This window comes from Sebastes umbrosus, chromosome 10 (assembly GCF_015220745.1).
Source record: "Sebastes umbrosus isolate fSebUmb1 chromosome 10, fSebUmb1.pri, whole genome shotgun sequence".
NCBI classification, from domain to species: Eukaryota; Metazoa; Chordata; class Actinopteri; order Perciformes; family Sebastidae; genus Sebastes; species Sebastes umbrosus.
This window is the reverse complement of record NC_051278.1, coordinates 34743619-34762504: the sequence shown is the minus strand read 5'-3', so window position 1 is coordinate 34762504 and position 18886 is coordinate 34743619. Positions and strand designations below refer to the sequence as shown.

At 42.4% G+C, this 18886-nt stretch overlaps 1 protein-coding gene across 12 annotated transcripts in view; it reads right to left on the bottom strand.

The window, feature by feature from the left end:
• Positions 1 to 4781: 4781 nt before the first annotated feature.
• Positions 4782 to 18886, bottom strand: part of LOC119495206 (girdin-like) — a 169996-nt gene continuing 155891 nt past the window's right edge. For 4 of the 12 annotated variants that reach the window (XM_037781456.1, XM_037781455.1, XM_037781458.1 and 1 more), the window contains 5 exons: positions 16954 to 17190; positions 16625 to 16678; positions 13149 to 13238; positions 11710 to 11990; positions 4782 to 10786 (listed from right to left, as the gene is read on the bottom strand). In XM_037781456.1, the coding sequence (XP_037637384.1) occupies positions 9872 to 10786; positions 11710 to 11990; positions 13149 to 13238; positions 16625 to 16678; positions 16954 to 17190 (1577 nt within the window). In that variant the 3' untranslated portion in view covers positions 4782 to 9871. Of the gene's footprint in view, positions 10787 to 11709; positions 11991 to 13148; positions 13239 to 14918; positions 14994 to 16624; positions 16679 to 16953; positions 17191 to 18886 lie in introns of all 12 variants that reach the window. The other 8 variants (XR_005208395.1, XR_005208397.1, XR_005208398.1 and 5 more) reach the window with 8 other exon arrangements.

The following is an 18886-nucleotide window of genomic DNA, read 5'->3' as shown; positions in this document are numbered from 1 at the left end:
AGCTGGTAGCACATGAGAAAATACAGCTAAACCGTGCACTACAAGATGATTCTGAGAACATCTGAGGAGAGAAATAGGCATTTACGTAACAGAATATTGAATTATATTTGATCAGCGCTGTCTAGTTTGACCGTTTGGTCGGAGTTCAGAGTGATTGACAGCTGGCTCTCATAGACAGCAGCTGGACAGCAGACCTCAGATCAGCTCTGACTGCTTGTTTTCCTCTGGTCTGTGAAATCTGGCAGATGCTGTTGTGACACAGATGACACAGAGGGACATGATTTTTTCCAGGTTACCTGTCAGGATATAGCGACCATTTTATAAAAATAACTGTTTTCAATCATATTTGCTCCAATCTGTCTACTTTAGCTTTAATTCCCTGTGTTGGATGTGAAAATATTCTGGCTCCACAGCTGTTTTCCCCCACTTTATCTATTCAAATTGTTTGAAAACTACAGACCCAGATCCCAGTGTCAAAGGCAGAATATACACCCGGTACTATTAATAGGAAGGCAGGTTATGTTACTTACTGATCTTGCTTAGTAGAAAGATTTTACATCTTTGCCTTCTTTGCCTCCTTCATCAACGGGGCCTCTTTGCTGGGTAGAGTTTCCACAGTTACTGTTAAAGGTGCTAAATATGATATCACAGGATTAATATATCATCAACTATTGTCTATGTAAAGAGATTGAGGAGTAATATCTACCTGAGTCTATGATATCAACATTAATATATCATCATTAACTATTGTCTATGTAAAGAGATTGAGGAGTAATGTCTACTTGAGTCTATGATATCAGCATTAATATATCAACAACTAAAGATATAGAGGAGTAATGTCTACCTGAGTCTATGATATCAACATTAATATATCAACTATTGTCTATGTAAATATATAGAGTAATGTCTACCTGAGTCTATATCAACATTAATATATCAACTATTGTCTATGTAAATATATAGAGTAATGTCTACCTGAGTCTATATCAGCATTAATATATCATCAACTATTGTCTATGTAAATATATAGAGTAATGTCTACCTGAGTCTATGATATCAACATTAATATATCCTCATTAACTATTGTCTATGTAAATATATAGAGTAATGTCTATGAGTCTATGATATCAGTATTAATATATCATCAACTATTGTCTATATATAGATATAGAGGAGTAATATCTACCTGAGCCTATGATATCAGCATTAATATATCATCATTAACTATTGTCAATGTAAAGATATAGAGGAGAAATGTCTACCTGAGCAGAGAATGCAGTCTCTCTCTCCGCATGTTGTAATCAGAGCTTTTCTGTCCTTTTAGTGCATGTGTGCGTGCCCCACTGGCTAGCTCAAGGCTGCCGCTCTGCACTGGTCTCATACGCCGATTACAGCTGATAACGCCGTCCTGAAACGACAGCGTTGGCGTGGAAGCATAGCCCCCACAATGCGGTACCCCCCACAGGTAAACACTGTTGGCTTTGTCAGAACTATTGTAGTAGTTTGTACTGCTAGCACTGTTAGCACCGTTAGCTACTAGCCCCCGGCTCAGCCATTGCTATGTTGAGAGCCATGGAGAGGCAATAGAAATGCTCCCAAATATCGCATTTGACAATATGGAAAGCAATAAAGAGTTTGTTGTCTTGGTTCAGACTACGGAGCCTCTGTGGCATTATTTTATTACCTTCATATGTATAGGCGCAACTGCTCCTTTATGCCGTAGATGGAGCCTTCATTTTCCCGGGAGATCGTACCCGGTGGCAGACAGAATTGCATAGTGAAAGTGAGGCTTATAGGGAACTGAAGCCTATGGTGTCATTATTCTATAGCCATTACATTGTGCAATCAACATTTACTTCATAAGGATAAGTTGAAATAAAAAACTTGTTTATTGACACTTTAAGTCAGTGTAGCCTGGTACGACCCACCTCTGTTCAATGAACTGATTTTGCCATAATTTGCAGACTTGCAGCAACTGTTGGCTTGAAATGATTGGTCTTGTATCAATTCTGAATAAAGACAGCATAAAGGCAGTTATGATGGTTGTGAAGATGGGCCTACCTAGAGTTAGTGGCTGGCATGGCATGCTTAATAATTATTAATAATTGTAAAAAAAATTCAGCAGTGGCGGTCATATTATAGTGGAAACACTGAGTGACACCATCATCTAACTCATGACAAGAAAGTAAATAAGCATATTTCCCAAAATGTTGAACTATCCTTTAAGGTTACCTTTACAGTGCTTGTATGTTGTTGCATGTGTTCTGTAACAACCACTCTCTCTTTCTCTGTGCTCTTACAGGTGGTGGCGTCTGTATTCAGCTTAATTTAAATTGTTTTTTCCTATTAGACTCTGATAGTGACGATACTTAAAATTATGGACTGTACATGATGCCGTTGGTAAATTTTTCTTTATTTTCAGTCTATTAAAGGTATAAATAGGATATCTGAAATGCTCATAAAAATATATATTTGACTGAAAAGTGAACAGACATGTGTCCTGTAAAATGCTTGTATGCGTGTACTCTAAAGACATTGACATTTCTAAGTAATCTGTATTGACAAAATCATTTTTTAAAAAGATGTTTGCTTTATTACTGTTTGTCACAAGCATGCATCTACTGTACAACCAATATTTCTTAAACTAAGCAAGTCTGGTTGGTGCACTTCTCACTTATTTCCAATTTATATATTTTTTGCATGTTTGGATAATTGGATTTGTAGATTAACTGTTCATGTCAACATATGTTGGAAAGCGAATCAAGCAGTTTGTCAAGGAGCCACAGTGCATATAATTGTAGAATATGAACACAGCCTGTTATTGCTGCCTATTTTGTGGGGAAACTGAACAAATTATGTCAAAAAATATTTTACTAACTCCTTAGTTTTCTTCTAGAATACACCAGAAAGATTACAGCAGTAGTCGCCTACCTTGGCAGCATGGCTGCCATCATATTTGCATTAGAAATACTAGAATAGAGGCAGTGGCAACCACTCACTGTCTTAAAGTAACTTTTTCAGTGTGTTGTCATGTGCAGAGCTATATGACTCCCTCTCCCTATGGCTCTCCAGGTAAATTAATTAAACTATATGGTGTATTTAAAATAGTAAGGATTGGCACCACTTGGTGACCTAGACAAAACTGTAAATCAGTATCAGGGGCATTTGTCACTACTGTTTACCGTAATGTGAAGCTATACAGTATTACAGTATTTATTTGTGTTTTATGCTTTGTTCGCATGATGGAGTGTGTTCAAATATTTATTAGTGCATACATGTGTACAGCATGAGATACGCATTCATTGCAGAATGTGAGACAACACCTAGCTGCTGTTAGTAGAACATGTCTAAAAATTTCCTGAAAAGTCATACTATAATTTCCTGAAAAAACGTCAGTATAGTATGTCGAAATATTTGTATGACGAAAAGTTTCTTGAAAAAAGGTCATAGTATAGTATGTTGAAATTAAAAAAAAAAAAAAAAAAGTCATACAATTGTATGTTGAAAAATGTTATGAAAAAAGGTATTGTTTAATTATACATATTTAAGTATTCTTTCTGAGGTTGTAGTGGGCTCAATTTTAAAGCTAGAGTGAAGTTACTGCCCTCAAATGAAACTAGAAAACTCAATAACGCTACCAAGTTACCATTTTTTGAGACTTGACCTCACTGTATAAAAAACCTCTAGGATAATCACAGCCTCATGAAACTTTACAGCCACAAACTAGAGACCTAGAGCATTCAGAGGATGGATGGATCAAACTAGAGACCTAGAGCATTCAGAGGATGGATGGATCAAACTAGAGACCTAGAGCATTCAGAGGATGGATGGATCAAACTAGAGACCTAGAGCATTCAGAGGATGGATGGATCAGACTAGAGACCTAGAGCATTCAGAGGATGGATGGATCAAACTAGAGACCTAGAGCATTCAGAGGATGGATGGATCAGACTAGAGACCTAGAGCATTCAGAGGATGGATGGATCAAACTAGAGACCTAGAGCATTCAGAGGATGGATGGCTTTCCTAGCTAGATTGACAATAAGGGGGTTTCTGAGCAGTTTACATAACACAAGTGCTAACCATTCAATCGTCAAAAAATGCAATTCTTGCAGAAATCTCCAAATATCAAACATTTTTTATCCCAAATCACAGCATGGCTTTTTCTATGGTGTTCCTCAAGGTCTTGGTGTCTTAACGTGGGATTTTGGAGGGATTATTGATCATTTTTAGCAATTCTCCAGTGGTAAAAAATGGTTACATTTAGCACCAAATCTGTGTAACAAATGATATCAACCCAAAAAACAGTTAATTTACACTGAGGTTTCCATTCACACAGACCAATATCTATTGTCATATTTATTAATTATTACATCTGTTCTAACTAAAGTACCAACAGTCACCTCTAGGGAGTGCCAAAGACTAACAAATCAACCTAAAGTTGAGCTGAACAGAAGTTACAAGGCAAGTGGCATCATTTCTAACATACAGTGAGCAACATCAACAATTTTAGTGTCTGAGGTGAAATGGATCAGACTAAAGAGAAACAAAACTTTTTAAGGGAAATTCTCCATTTCCACATGTGCACTTCTCAATTTAGTGCAACACTGAAAAAGAGCAAGAAAATAGTGGAGCTTTCTTCCATCATTCTCACTCTTTAAAATAGGGTTTTGGTGAGGAACAGGGGGATCTTCTGCCCACGTTCCTGAAAATAACATAAACATTTGGGTCTCTGTGTTCTGGATGGGCTCAGCATATAAAACACAACAAGAGCCACACAGTAGTCTTGATGGATTTTAATTACATCAAATGGATTTATGTAAAAAGTGGAAAAGGAGGAAAACACTGGGTCTCATCATCACCATCATGTTCAACACAGCAACAGCAATGTGCACGTACAGGGTAGGTCACAGGTCACCTACAGTATACTGAGGGAAGTAAATGCACCATACTGTATGAAGTTAACTGGAAGTGTGCTTTCACTGTCTTTCCTTCTCATGGCAGGATGGGGAGCGATAAATGAGATGATTTAGATGATATATGATTTAAGCTACTGTAGGATGAAGAGTGTGTAGTTTATTTCAGGGTGTGTGTGTGTGTGTGTGGTGGCATGAGCCATGGCTGCCAACTGTTATATAGGTGACCTGGAAAACTCCCATGATTAGTCTCTCTCAGATCACACAGCCATCAGTCGTGATTGGCAGGCAACAGACGCCAATCATGGCTTCCTGTCCAAGTGCAGTCCCCACTGAACGTCGTCCTCCTCTCTGATTGGACAAAGGAAGTGGGCTGATTGATTGCTCTATGCAGATTGTGATTCTTCAGTCCGAAAGCAGGTTGAGTGGGAAATGTTCGGTGCAGACATGCTCTGAAAATGATGTGTACGAGTCTGACTGAAAGTCGTCTTTGCTTGTCCGTGCTGCCCACTCATAAAAAGACATTTTATGATCATGGCGTTGGGCAGAGGGAGGTCCGGCTGACTTTGAAGTTGCACAGATGATCCATCAGTCTGGTTTAAGATCGCCCTTTTGGCTGTTGTGTGAACATTGGCATGTATTTTAGTCCGTAGAGACTAGTGCACATCTAGCAGTCCGTCACACTGAAGGACATGTGGCAGTGGAATCTGCCACAGCTTTAGTCTTTATAGAAGAAAAGAAACTGTCACAGCAACATTTCCTAGGATTTTTCTGTTTCCTTGATTCAAGGAAGAAAAAGTAAACAGAGAAGGAAGCCACTTTTCTCTACTGAAGTGTCCCGGGTTGAAAAAAACAAACAAAAAGGGAGGAAAACTTGGATATACAATCTTTTCTCACTGTAGACAGACTCAGCAGATTAACTTTACTAGGCTTCAGACACACAGCTCCAAGGCCACCTTTCTCTTTGAGTCCCAGGCAAGCAAATAGGAGATGAAAGAGTAAGAGAAGAAAGAAAAGGACACAGATTAGAAAGTTGAAAGAAACAAAAAAGAACATTACACAAAGTAAAAGAGACAGAAAAAAGAAGATTAAAAGTCAGAAAGTGTATCCGTAGACAGTGATATACAAGAGGAGACAGAAGGAAGCAGCCAGCCTGGATCTACATGCATTGTCAGGGGAACGAGAAGGGGGAAGGATTTCAGCACTACACTGAAGCCATGCAGCAACAACAAGCAGCCTGAAAACAACAAAGGGTCTATTTTGTTCACCAGTAGGACCATCACTCAGCAGTCACCTTCACCAACAACACAAGGAGCATCATGGAGGAGGGACACGCTGACGTACTGGAGTCACATACCTCCTCTTGTTGGGATTTGGGGACACAAACAGGCAAAGCGTTCAGCCCCTCAGAGTAACAGCGGCCCATATGCCATGCAGACCGGGGTCCCATCAGGCTCTGTGAACAGGCGTTTGGCACCACAGGGACGGTGGGGCGACGGACAGGACAGTGAGGGGGGACGGGGGGAGAAGCAGGGGAAGCAAGTGCACGGCAGGATGGACGACATCTGTTACACCATGTTTTATGTTCCCATGGAGACAAGAACGACCCCCCCACCCCGATCCCTCTTCCTCCCGCTCGAGCAGCGCTCACTCACCACGCACTCACAGCATGGTAGCAGACAGACGAGGGTGGTGGGGGCGGGGCTTAGCAGCTTTGCTGCGGCTCCCCGCTCCTGCTTTTAGCCTTTCTGCCCTCCACATCTGTAGGACAAAGGCAGTGTTTATGTTACATCTGTAAACAGTGACAAGAAATGTCCATTTACACTTTACTGCATATACTGTGGATTAAGATAAATACATTAAAACAGCTTCTAAACAGCAAGTAGAGTACAAAGCAGAAATAAATAAGGATGTAGAGGAGGACAGGACTACTAGTATCGGCACAGGAAGCAGTGCTCGTCTTTGATTAGAAGTTAATGATTACAACAATCTGTACAAGATCTTGTCAGTCTAAAATACATAATCAAAAATGATCCATTCTCAAGTTGTGGTGCGTCGCAGTGAGTAAATACAAGTTTCCAGACACCAAAAGAAATGATGTTTGCTTCATTCACAAAACAATCTGACCACTGAAAACTATTCTCAACTTACTATATAATAACTATAAATGGTTGCCTTAAATGAAAACATAATAATCACCCTGGTAGGGATGACCCGAATGCTTCCAAGCTTTGACCGTTGCCATGGTAATCAATCTCCAAATCACTATTCAAATGCTTCAAGGTTTTTTTTCTTCCTCTTTTTTATATAAAAGTATGTAATAATAATGTATAAATCCCCAAATGCCCATGAAATAATGAATAATCCACAACATTATTCATTACTCATATTCAACATTAATTGTTAGTAGTTATTCTCAGACGGATATCGCTGTTTGTTGTGTTTAGACGTGCACGTGTGTATAGCAGTGACGACAGTAAGAAGAACACAAAACTTCCAATACATTCATATATTTCTCACCGAAGTTTTGAGGCCAAAATTGTATTCTGTAGTGATGTTACGGGCTGTGCCGAGGCTACGCAGCGTGTCGAGTAATCCAGGAAGTTTTCTGTGAAGCGCGTATCGAGGCTTTATCGTTTTAGACTAATGATGTCATTGAAGACGCCCGAAGATGAAATACAGTTGAGAATTTACTATTCCTGAATAAAAACATCTCTAGTCATTTTCCTATAGTTACACAAGCACATTCACTGCCCTGTGCCCGGTTAAACCACTGCCACATATCTGGAATATATCGGCCTGTTTTACTGTTTTGTGTGCACATGAAGCCCAGATGAAGCCTCGTGAAATGAACCCTTTTGAAAATCTATTTGCTGGAGAGCTTCATAGCTTCATGAAGCTCTATCTCGCCATCACTCGTATTCTGGACAGCCCTACACCCTGGTCACCCTCCACTACCTTATCTGTCACCTTTCACTAACCAACCATACCTTCCCTCAGATCATTTAGGGAATGAAGCTTCATCATTTTGTCATCAGCCCAAGATGTCAGTTAAGACCCACCAGATCAAAACCCGCAGAGCAAATGCTCCCGTTAATATTATATAAAAGAAAATACAGAAAAGGTGTCAAATATACAAAAACAAACCATAACTACCATTAATACAAACAAAAAGAAGATAAACATTTTGATCACAGCAATCAAAATTAGCATTCCAGGTCGGACAGAACAAAGCCGTGCAATTTAGTGGACGATGCAACCGAGTTAGAAAGCAGTGAACCAGACAGTCACCCAAACATCATCATAAACAGAGAGTGGGTAGAAAGTCAATCTATTATCTGACACATGGAAACATTTTCATTAGGATTTGTAATGAAGAAATTGCAGCTACGAGATCTGTCCCGCAATGCTTTGCTCTATCAGAGACTACTATTTCTACATATCATGCTCATTTTCAGGTTCATACTTGTAGTTTGGGTTTCTAGTAGAACATGTTTACATGCTGTAATGTTCAAAAACACCCAGTCTTTCTCCTCCTGTCTGTCTGAATATACCTGGATTCCCCCTCCGTCTGAAATGCTCCATTTCAGCGTCTGTCTCTTTAAGACCCCCAGTCTGTTCTGATTGGCTTGCTAGAGAAATATGGTGCACCCATAGAAATAAAATAGGAGTAGAAGGGTCACTGAACTGTTTGCTGGGGTAATTTGACTAGTACAAAAGAAAACGCCGATAATTGTTAGTTGTTATGGTGATAACGGAGCCGACAGAAGTGGGCAGTGAAGTGTGTGGTCACAGCTTGCCAGGAAGAGAACGGACGCAGCTCCCAGAGACAACTGGCTTAGTTAGCTAGGTAGCTTGTCTCCAGGTAAAGGGATCGTTTAGACCTGGCGCTGCCGCTGGCCACCGGCCCACCGGCCTGCCGGCCACCGGCATGCCAGCCACCAGCCCGCTATTCTGCTCATTTTTCCGTAATCAGTGCAGCATCAAAGCCTGGCGCAAGAGCTAACCGGCCAGCTGTCCGCTAGCTAGCTATTGCTAATTCCACCATGCTTCAATGCCACACTGCATACAGAAAACGAGCGGACAAAGATGATCACTCAGATGATCACTCAATGAGCTTTCCTCTGCTGTGAGTGTGTGGATGAAACATTAAGTTGTGCTTCATAACGTTACTACTCCACTGCTTGTTTAGTCATCTCAGTGAGTCTGCGACTTGCCACTAGTTGGCTTAGTTTTTGCGCAAGGCAGCCTGCTACAACGGTCGCTATGGCAACGGTACACATAAAAATGGTCGCCACTCTGACCATCCTGCTTGGTTGATTTAAACGAGAATGTCCGTTCTACTCCTATATTCTATTTCTATGGGAGCACCTTTGCCAAGGTGCTCCAGCTGTGGGCGGTATATTCTAATGTTCCTGCATGTGACATAGGAAGGGGAGACAAATCTGATTGGCTTGTTGAAATCACATGTTTTCTGATCTAGACAAAAAACTGACTGGGTTGTCTTCTTTCACAGTTTGTGGGTTGGTAGACACTCCAGACGGATGTGCACAAGCACTGAAAAAGTGAGTTTTTCATGATATGTCCCCTTTAAGCTATAAACACAAATACTACACCTCAACTGTGATGTATTAACCCCAAACTGCAGATAATAGTATAGTGTTAGCCAGTGAAACAGATCTGATGAGGAAACAATAATATGGCTGTTGGATGAAAGAACATTCATCAAAATCCCACCGTGGAGAAAAAAACAAGGCAGAAAACAGGAAGTGACAAAAAAAACCAACAAAAAAACCCAGCGATTGACCAATCAGCACCATGGCAAACAGAAAAGAACGAAACAATTACACCACACAGAGATAGTGCTCCAATAAATACATGCAGAGGAGGAGAATTTGTCATCTTTTCATTCTCCCCTCTTTACGCCAAGTCTGGTGAAAAGATCTGCCTGTCATTCACACACAGCCATACTCATACCACAGAGACTGCTTGTCCTCTGGGCTCAGTGACTGCTCCGAATTATTCACACGACTGGGATCAACACCCTCGTTACACTCTTCCAGACTGGCTGGGCTGAATCTCATCTGGCCATTTGATTGGCTGTGAGGGGCCTGGTCTTGGGTGGATATATGGCTGGGGACAGGAGGAGGGTGTGTTTTATTAGTAGCAGGAGGCCCACTGATGTTGCTGACTAGGGTGGGGTTTAGAGACAGGAAGGGGAGGTTTTTGCCCGCCGACTCACTAAAAATGGAGTCCATGAACACCGACTCTACAGTGAAGGAAGGGCCCAGGAAAGATTCGAGGGTGGAGAGGTCGGGATCCTCCAAGCTACGGCAAGGTAAGCTGAGTGACTTGGGCAGGGGGGTGGTGGTGGTGAGGGGTCCCTTTAGGCTGGTGCTGTTGGGGTGGTACTCACTGGGTGTAGGCTGGGAGCGTACCCCAGCCTCGGTGGAGGCGACGGGAGGAGAGGGGTCGACGGACACGGGCTGCCGGTTGTCCTTTGACAGCAGGTCGTGGATGCTGGTGCGGCGTGTGGTGCCCTCGGCAGTGGAGATGACGCTGCTGGCCCGGGGCAGCGTGGAGGAAGCCACATCCAGGCGTCCGGACACGGACGTGGCTTTGCCCTGCGATGACAGGCTGGAGCGGACCGGGGCAGAGCCTCTCACACGGGTGCTCTCCGCCTTACGCAGGGTTGGGCGACTTGGTGGTCCGGTGGATCTCGGTGGGCGATCAGAGCTGATGAGCGCTGCTTTCCCACTGGATGAGCGTAATATGCCTCGTCCCTTGGTGGAAGTAAGTTCTTTCTGCACATGCTCAGAGAAAGTGGAGAGGCGAGGAGAGTCTACAGTGAGGTTCTCCTGACTGCCAGACTGCAGAGGACAGAGAAAACAAACAGTATCAAGTAAAGTACCATCCTGTTGTACAATCCTTTCATATTAAAGGTATTTTTATTAGAGCTGTCAAAGTTAACGCAAATTTGTTTTAACGGCACTACTTTCTCATTGCATTAACGCAACTTGTGATTTTTAGGTTGTAGTGGGCTCAGTACTATCATATGAAACTAGACAACATAAGGAATCCTTGTTGGGCTGCAGTTTGCCAAGTTAAGATTTTAGCATATTTTTTATGCTAAATGCAGTACCTGTGAGGGTTTCTGGACAATATCTGTCATTGTTTTGTGTTGTTAATTGATTTTAAATAATAAATATATACATACATTTGCATAAAGCAGCATATTTGTCCACTCCCATGTCAATAAGAGTATTAAATACTTGACAAATCTCCCTTTAAGGTACATTTTGAACAGATACAAAATGTGTGATTCATTTGCAATTAATCGTGATTAATCATGGACAATCATGCAATTAAATTGCAATTAAATATTTTAAACAATTGACAGCCTTTATTTTTTTTTAATCTTTTTATTATTGATCAGCATATTATTTTAAAATGTATTAACCATTTTTTTTTTTTAAACTAAAATTGCCAAACAGATTCCAGGTTCTCCAAATTGAGGATTTGCTGCTTTTCTTTGTCATAGGAGGTAGTAGACCAAATATCTTTGGGTTTTGGTTGTTAATCACCCTTTACAGATAAAAACCAATAATGGAGAAAATAATCAGCAGATTCATTGTTCATGAAAATAATCCTCAGTTCTAAATTGATCCCTATATGATTGAATGAATCCAGCATGGTCACAACTGAGAAAAAGTTTCCATAAAAGCTTGATCTACTTCATCTGCACGTTTTAGTCAAACAGAATCAGAACAGCAACATTAAACCTGAACCTCACCTCTGCAGGATCTATACCCTCATCCAGGAACTGCTGCAGGGAAAGCACCTCGTTAGCTGGGGATCCCGTCTTCCTGACCTGGGTCTGGCCGGGGCTGCCTGCGGCGGCGGGCGGGTCGAGCAACCTGCGCAGCTGCAGGGGGCTCTGGTGGGAGGAGCGCAAGGAGTTGGGCTGCTGGACGGGGCTGCTGCCGCTGCTGGACCACACCTCCTGGTCCAGACTCAGGCTGAACTCTCCGCTGCTCTCACTGTGAGGCCTGCTGAGGCTGCCGTTCAACATCCCTGTGGGAGGGGAGGCAGCGATGAGAACATGGGGATCTTTACTGACCTTAACATTCACTGCTAGGAACTGCATTAGTACACCTCTTCTCCTACACTCCTATTTGTGCTTTAGAACGTTAACGCCGTGAAACAATCAGAAAATAACACAACACCACCGCGCTACGTCTCTCTCTCTTCTACCGATCGCCCTCTCACTTGCACGATCTCTCTCTCTTTTTCTCTCTGTCTTTTTCAAATGAGTCGGGAAGCCGACAGCAGAGCCTAACTTTACTTTGAATTTTATAAACAAAGAGAAATGTTCTCCCCTCGTCCTAAAATGCTCCTAAATCAATACTAGAGTACTTCGTTGTTTATGAATGAAGAGGTACAGTTGAAGCAGCAGTGCTGTGTGTGTTTCCCCAACGGTCATCCCTGCAAACTCCCCCCCGAAAGTTCCGGTACTTTCAGAAAGTACTACCCCCCGACCAGGAACTTTTTGGGGGGTAAAAAAGACCCAGAACATGTCCCCAGAACATAAGTTAGACCCTGGTCCCTGCAGTCTGCAGGCCATGGGTTCCTCAAAAGGTTCTTAGTTCCTTTGAAAAGTTCCTGTGTTGGAAACGGGGCTACAGTATCATTTAAAAGCAAAATGTAAAATACTAAATACTGTAATATACTGCTTGATTTGCTTTTGCTGAGTGAGATTTCTTATTAAGCCTTCATAACTGATATGTATTGTAGTTATCTGATAGCTCATTTACAACACTGTCCATCACTGACGACTTGAAAATGAGAGAAAAGAGGACGATTTTAGGAGTGTGATGACATTTCAATAAGCTATCTGTTGTAGGTACATCAAAACATACATTGACTATTAACTATATCCTTCGTGCAGTAACAGTGCACCTGTAACCCATTTGGACTTACTAAATGAGTGATCAGTGTCATTAACACATTAGAGACTAAACATAGCTAGCAGTCAGACTCTCTTAAATGGCACTTGATCACCCCAATATATTGATTTTGAAATAAAAACTTAAACCTTAACTTTTAAAATCAGGACAAACCGACTTGATCCAATTTTCACAGGAAGACACATTGAAGTAGGCGTGAAAGAAAAAGATAAAGGGAGCAAAGGAGGAAGGACAGAAAGGTTAGTTGAGAGGAGGAGGAGCATACCTTTTCCCTCCAAAGGAGAAGTGAGGTGGGAGTTATTGTTAATATTACTACTGGTGGTCCTGTTGCTATGGAGACTGGTGGGTCTGCAGGCTGGGTAAGGGACAAGAGGGAACACGCGCACGCGCACACACGCACACGCACACACACACACACACACACACACACACACACACACACACACACAGTTAGGATTTATAGATATACACTTCCATGTATCCACACAAACATGCACTAACACAAAGAGTAACACGTAGAAGTACGCTAACAGTTTGACAGAATGTCTCCTGCTGGGGCAGCAGATGGCACAGGCCAGGCAGAGGGACAGGAAGGGTGGCCCAGTGCCAGGCTGCAGCACCAACATGTCCAGTCAGTAAACAAAGAAACTATTGACGGAGACGACAGGGGTGCTTCAATCCAAGGACCAACCCACCTTGTGAAAAGGGGGAACTGATGGAGACAATAGTGAATAACAGAGGACGATAGAGTAAGATTAGTAATAAAAAGGAGAAACAGGTGACTGTGTGAAACTGAAGAGGAGGATTGAGAAGGAAGAAAGGAAAGAAAAGAGGTGGTGACAAATTTTCAGCTGGAAACCAGTGACTGTGAAATCATTTCAAAACATATGGGCGGCTGAGTGGCTCAGAGGGTATAGCAAGTCGGCCATCAATCGGAGGTCGGTGGTTCGATCCCCGGCTGCTCCGGGTCACATGGCGATGTGTCCTTGAGCAAGACACTTAACCCCAAATTGCTCCCGAAGGCAAAGCCATCGGTGTGTGAATGAGTATATAGATTAGATCCTGATAGGCAAAGTTGGCACTTTAGCAGTCTCTGCCATCAGTGTATGAATGTGTGTGTGTGAATGGGTGAATGCTGACAAGTAGAGAGCTTTGAGTGGTCGGAAGACTAGAAAAGCGCTATATAAATGCAAGTCCGTTTACCATTTCAAACTGGTTTTCAGGACATGGGTGACATCAAATTAGAATTTAAAATTAAAGGTGCTCTACACAATATCCAGAGCGTTAATATAGCAGCAAACAACTCTCCCTCTGTGTGTGTTGTAATCCCAGTTTCTTAAAGGCCCTGACACGCCGTCCGTCAGACGTCAGACAGTTTGGGGCCACCGGTGAGCGTCCTTCGGCCTAGTTTTTGCCGTGTGTGCCGCACCGTTGGCCCTACTCTGCCCGTGTCTGATGTTTTTCGGCTGATTCAGCATGTTGAATCGGCAGCGGAGCCCGTTGGTGAGAAAAATCACTCTGATTGGCTGTTCAGCTTAAACCCATCATTGCAGAGAAGTGAGGAAAGCAAGCCAACGAGTAAAGTCAAGAGGACACACACAAAAGGTTCTTCTCCTTTTTCATCATCATCTCATCTGATCGTTCCAACACACAGATATTTTCACGACATGAACATCTGGAATGAAGCTAAGTGGTGAACGGTGTGAAAATAGTCGGCAAACGCTGCTTTATTTCATGTACTAATCAAAACAAATGCTTGTGTATCCGCCGTCCTCGGACTTCTGGTTTCCCTTTTAGAATGACGAATACAGACTACCGCCACCTGCTGGTGTGGAGAGTTATTTCCTCTCACGCAGGCGCAGAACGTACGTGGTAGTTGGCCGTCGGCTGTAGTCTTTGCGGTGTGTTCAAATGCAACTTGTCGGCCAAGACAAAGGCAACGTAAGGCGACACAATAGTGGGCCTTCATCGCCACTAGTTCTTTGATGTCGGCTTGGAGTGTCTGGGCCTTAAGTGCCGAGTAGTGGTCATTTACAACAGATGCTAAAGGGCACTCTGCACATCAGCTCAACAGGAGAAGGACACAGAGCACTGCTATACACCTGCAGGTCTGATGAAGCACACACATACACAACTCAACACACCCTGGTTATGACTCGTGACATGTTTGAAGGGTACATCACACTACTCATTAATGCTGCCTACAGTGCTTTAATATCTATTCATGCTTGGAAGCACAGATAGAAACACGTAGGAGAGAGGAGATGGCCTAATGGCTGATACATTAGAAGCAATGTCCGGAGTGGTAGTGAGAGTTTTCTCCAGCCATTACAGAGACTGTATATACTGTATACTATATATACTGGTATCTTTATATACAGCCTATGAGACGTACTGGGAAATGGGTCTCACAACAACACATTGGATTTTATGAGTGCATTCTCGGAACTCATCAGCTAAGTAGAAGCCAGGTTGGGCACTAATGCTTTGCCAAAGTCCTGGGAATGGATGTCCTGTACATACAGTACTTTGATGCAAAAGAGTATTAAGTCTGGTATATACTAGGACTGTCAAAGTTAATGCAATAATAACGTAACCTGCAATTTTTTAGGTTGTAGCGGCTCAGTTTTAAAGCTAGAGTGAAGATACTGGCATCATATGAAACTAGAAAACCAACCATGTCAGACTAGCTGGTCATGAAGGAGGTTAAATTACACTCCAAAGTTACTAAATTTTGGTGAGGAAAAACTGTCATGGCCATTTTCAAAGGGGTCCCTTGACCTCTGACCTCCAGATCAGTGAAAGTAAATGGGTTCTATGGGTACCCACGAGTCTCCCCTTTACAGACATGCCCACTTTATGATAATCACATGCAGTTTGGGGCAAGTCATAGTCAAGTCAGCACACTGACACACTGACAGCTGTTGTTGCATGTTGGGCTGCAGTTTGCCATGTTCTGATTGGAGCATATTGTTTTATGCTAAATGCAGTACCTGTGAGGGTTTCTGGATCAATATCTGTCATTGTTTTGTTAATTGATTTCCAATAATAAATATATACATACATTTGTATAAAGCAAGCTTATTTGTCCACTCCCATGTTGTTAAGAGTATTAAATACAGTACTTGTATATAAATCTCCCTTTAAGGTACATTTTGAACAGATAAAAAAATGGGTGATTTATTTATGATTAATCACGCTTAAATATTTTAATTGATTGACAGCCCTAGTATAAACTTAACTCAACTAACTGCTTGCAGACTAAAAGGTATAAATTGCTTAAAACTAATAATTAAAGTATTTTAAGAGACCAAACTGATGGCAACAGGGTGTGGACTTAGCTTAAGTGCCAGGAATGTGTGTAAGTAGTTTGGTGGCTGTTTAACAACCGGGTCATCTTCATTAGAGCAGCACAGAACTAATGAATCGTTGGTTGGCCGCAGATTAACTGCCCTGGATAACGTCCTAAAGCCTGAATTAGAGTCAATCTTACTTTCAATGGAGGCTGATCTCTCTCTCTCTTTTGCTCTCCACTAAAATTGCTTTTCCAACTGCAGATCACGCTTAATGGAAGTGCAGGAAGGCAGCCAAAAGATTAGCAGTGGGACTGCTGATGACATGACCTGCTTTTTTTGGGACTATTCAGTCTTTTCTTATTCCTCGTTTGAAAGGCCGGCTGGTGTTGAGAAGCTGCTGCAATTACCCATCCTTTTACTTCTCTAAGGTCATGTCAAGTCTTACCTTGACTCTTGGGGTCGTCTAAGGAGCCGGCGACATCCTCACAGGAAGCATTATCTGTTGAGACACAGAAGAGAGTGATACTACATCTGCTTTTTTCATTCTGATCTCACAAAAATATCCCCACCTTCATATGAATCTTCACACAAATGAGTCCAGTCTACTAAAGATGGACATTAACAGGGGAAAAATGAACATATCAAATGATATATATTTCATATCTGCAGACCCATTCTATTACCTGAAATGTGGTCAGTAAAACGCCAAAAAAAGTGTCAGATTCTCAATATGCTCGTTTCTCCCTTCCCCCACACATAAACCAGCATCCTGACCTTTGACCTGGAGCCGGTGCTTGGCCCTGCTATGCCCTGCGGTGGGCAAGGTGAGGGCGGCACAGTCGATGGCGTTGGTGGAAAAGGCGAGCTCCTTCATGCGCTGCCCGCCGCGCCTGCTGCTCCCTGTCATGCCGGCATCTCCCGCCTCGGCGCCGTCTAGGTTCTCGATGCTGCTCGCCCACTGAGCCCCTGGACCACCTGCCACCGCCATGGTCTGCAACAGGTCATTCATGGCTGAATGGATGAACGGAGAGACGGCAGTTAGGCCATGAAAGGGACATTAGCCATCCACCTCAAGTCAAGCTTGTCCAGCTTTTTGTACCCAAAAGTAGGGATGCACCAATAACGGATCGGATATCGGGCCGATACTGGCTCAAATAGCTGAATCGGGTATTGGTGACAATGGGGCCGATCTATTCAGTTCAGTTCTATATGTATATACTATATACATTACATACTGGAATTTGAATTCCTGTTAAGTTTTGAACAAGATGTTGCTCCATTAAAAAGGTTCACACTTGAATTGTAATTACCTCTGCCATGCCAAAGGTCTTGGGCCAAGGAGGTTATGTTTTCACTGGCGTCTGTCTATCTGTGTCTGTCTGTGTCTGTCTGTGTCTGTCTGTGTCTGTCTGTGTCTGTCTGTCCAAAAGTTTGCTTTGAATGAAATGTTTTTGAGGGGTGCGTGTGTGTGTGTGTGTGTGTGTGTGTGTGTGTGTGTGCGTGTGTGTGTGTGGCACAATGAACAATCCCTTATATTTTAGTGATGATCCGGATTCAGGAATTTTTTTAAGGATTCTGTTCAGCCTGAGCATGAAGACCACAGGGTACATGCGCAGAGTAACTGATGACGCGTGACCCCGCCTCCTTCTGAGAGCAGAGAGATACGTGTGTGGATGTGTGTGTGGAGCTGCTGTCCGTCCGCGGTAAGAAAGAACAAAGCGGTAGATGACGGGATGAGAGACAACGTAGTGTAACGTTATACAGACATAACAAGGCTGCTGAATGAGAGAGGCATCCGCCGAAACGTTACACGGAAACACACCGTGTTAATAACAAGACGACCACCTCACGGTACCGCCAGCTGGGAGCTGGGATCTGTTTTTAAAGTCCCGCACCTTGGCGGAGGTCTGCGCTCTCCGAGTGCCATTCTAGTTCCTATTAATTTTGAAGATTTTTTACCAAATTGCTGGAGTATGATTTATGATTTTAACACAATTCAGTAAATTTATATCCACACTATGTATTTATTTATATTTATCTGTTCCACACAGTGAGACATACAGCTTATTAATTAAACACTGGTTTTGGATGGGTACTCGGTATTGGTTGATACCCAAAGCCCAGGTATCGCTATCTGGACCGTGCATCCCTACCCAAAAGAACTGTTAACTTTAACTTAACATCAGAGAGACATTTTGTATCCCTTTAAAAAGCAGCTTCCACTCCAAAAGTAAATAGAAAAAAAAGAAAATTATTATTTTATAAAGTCAGTGAAAATTTTTTTTTTTTTTTAGAAAACAATAAAATCAAGTCTAGCCTTTTTGGAAATTGAGGCACGTGCAAACATACAGTATTACACTTTTCTTTTTTTTCTTTTTTATAAATATCAGCCAAAGTGCATAAAGATGGCAGCTGCATGATTTGTCATCCTTCAGATCCTTTTTGAACAGATAACCTTAAGAGGCCACTGTCTTTATGCACTTCATTTACTGAGCCGTATGCGACAGTAAAGAAGCATGAAGGTATGCAAACACAGCGGCGCTGCACACAACAGATCACAGCAAGAGTCCATGTCATCAGAATAAGATCTGAAATGCAGCACACTGACAGACAGAGAGAGAGAGAGAGAGAGAGAGAGAGAGAGATAGAGAGAGAGAGAGAGTAAAGGCTCCATTTCCAGTCCTCCATGGTGAGTGTGAGTTTGAGT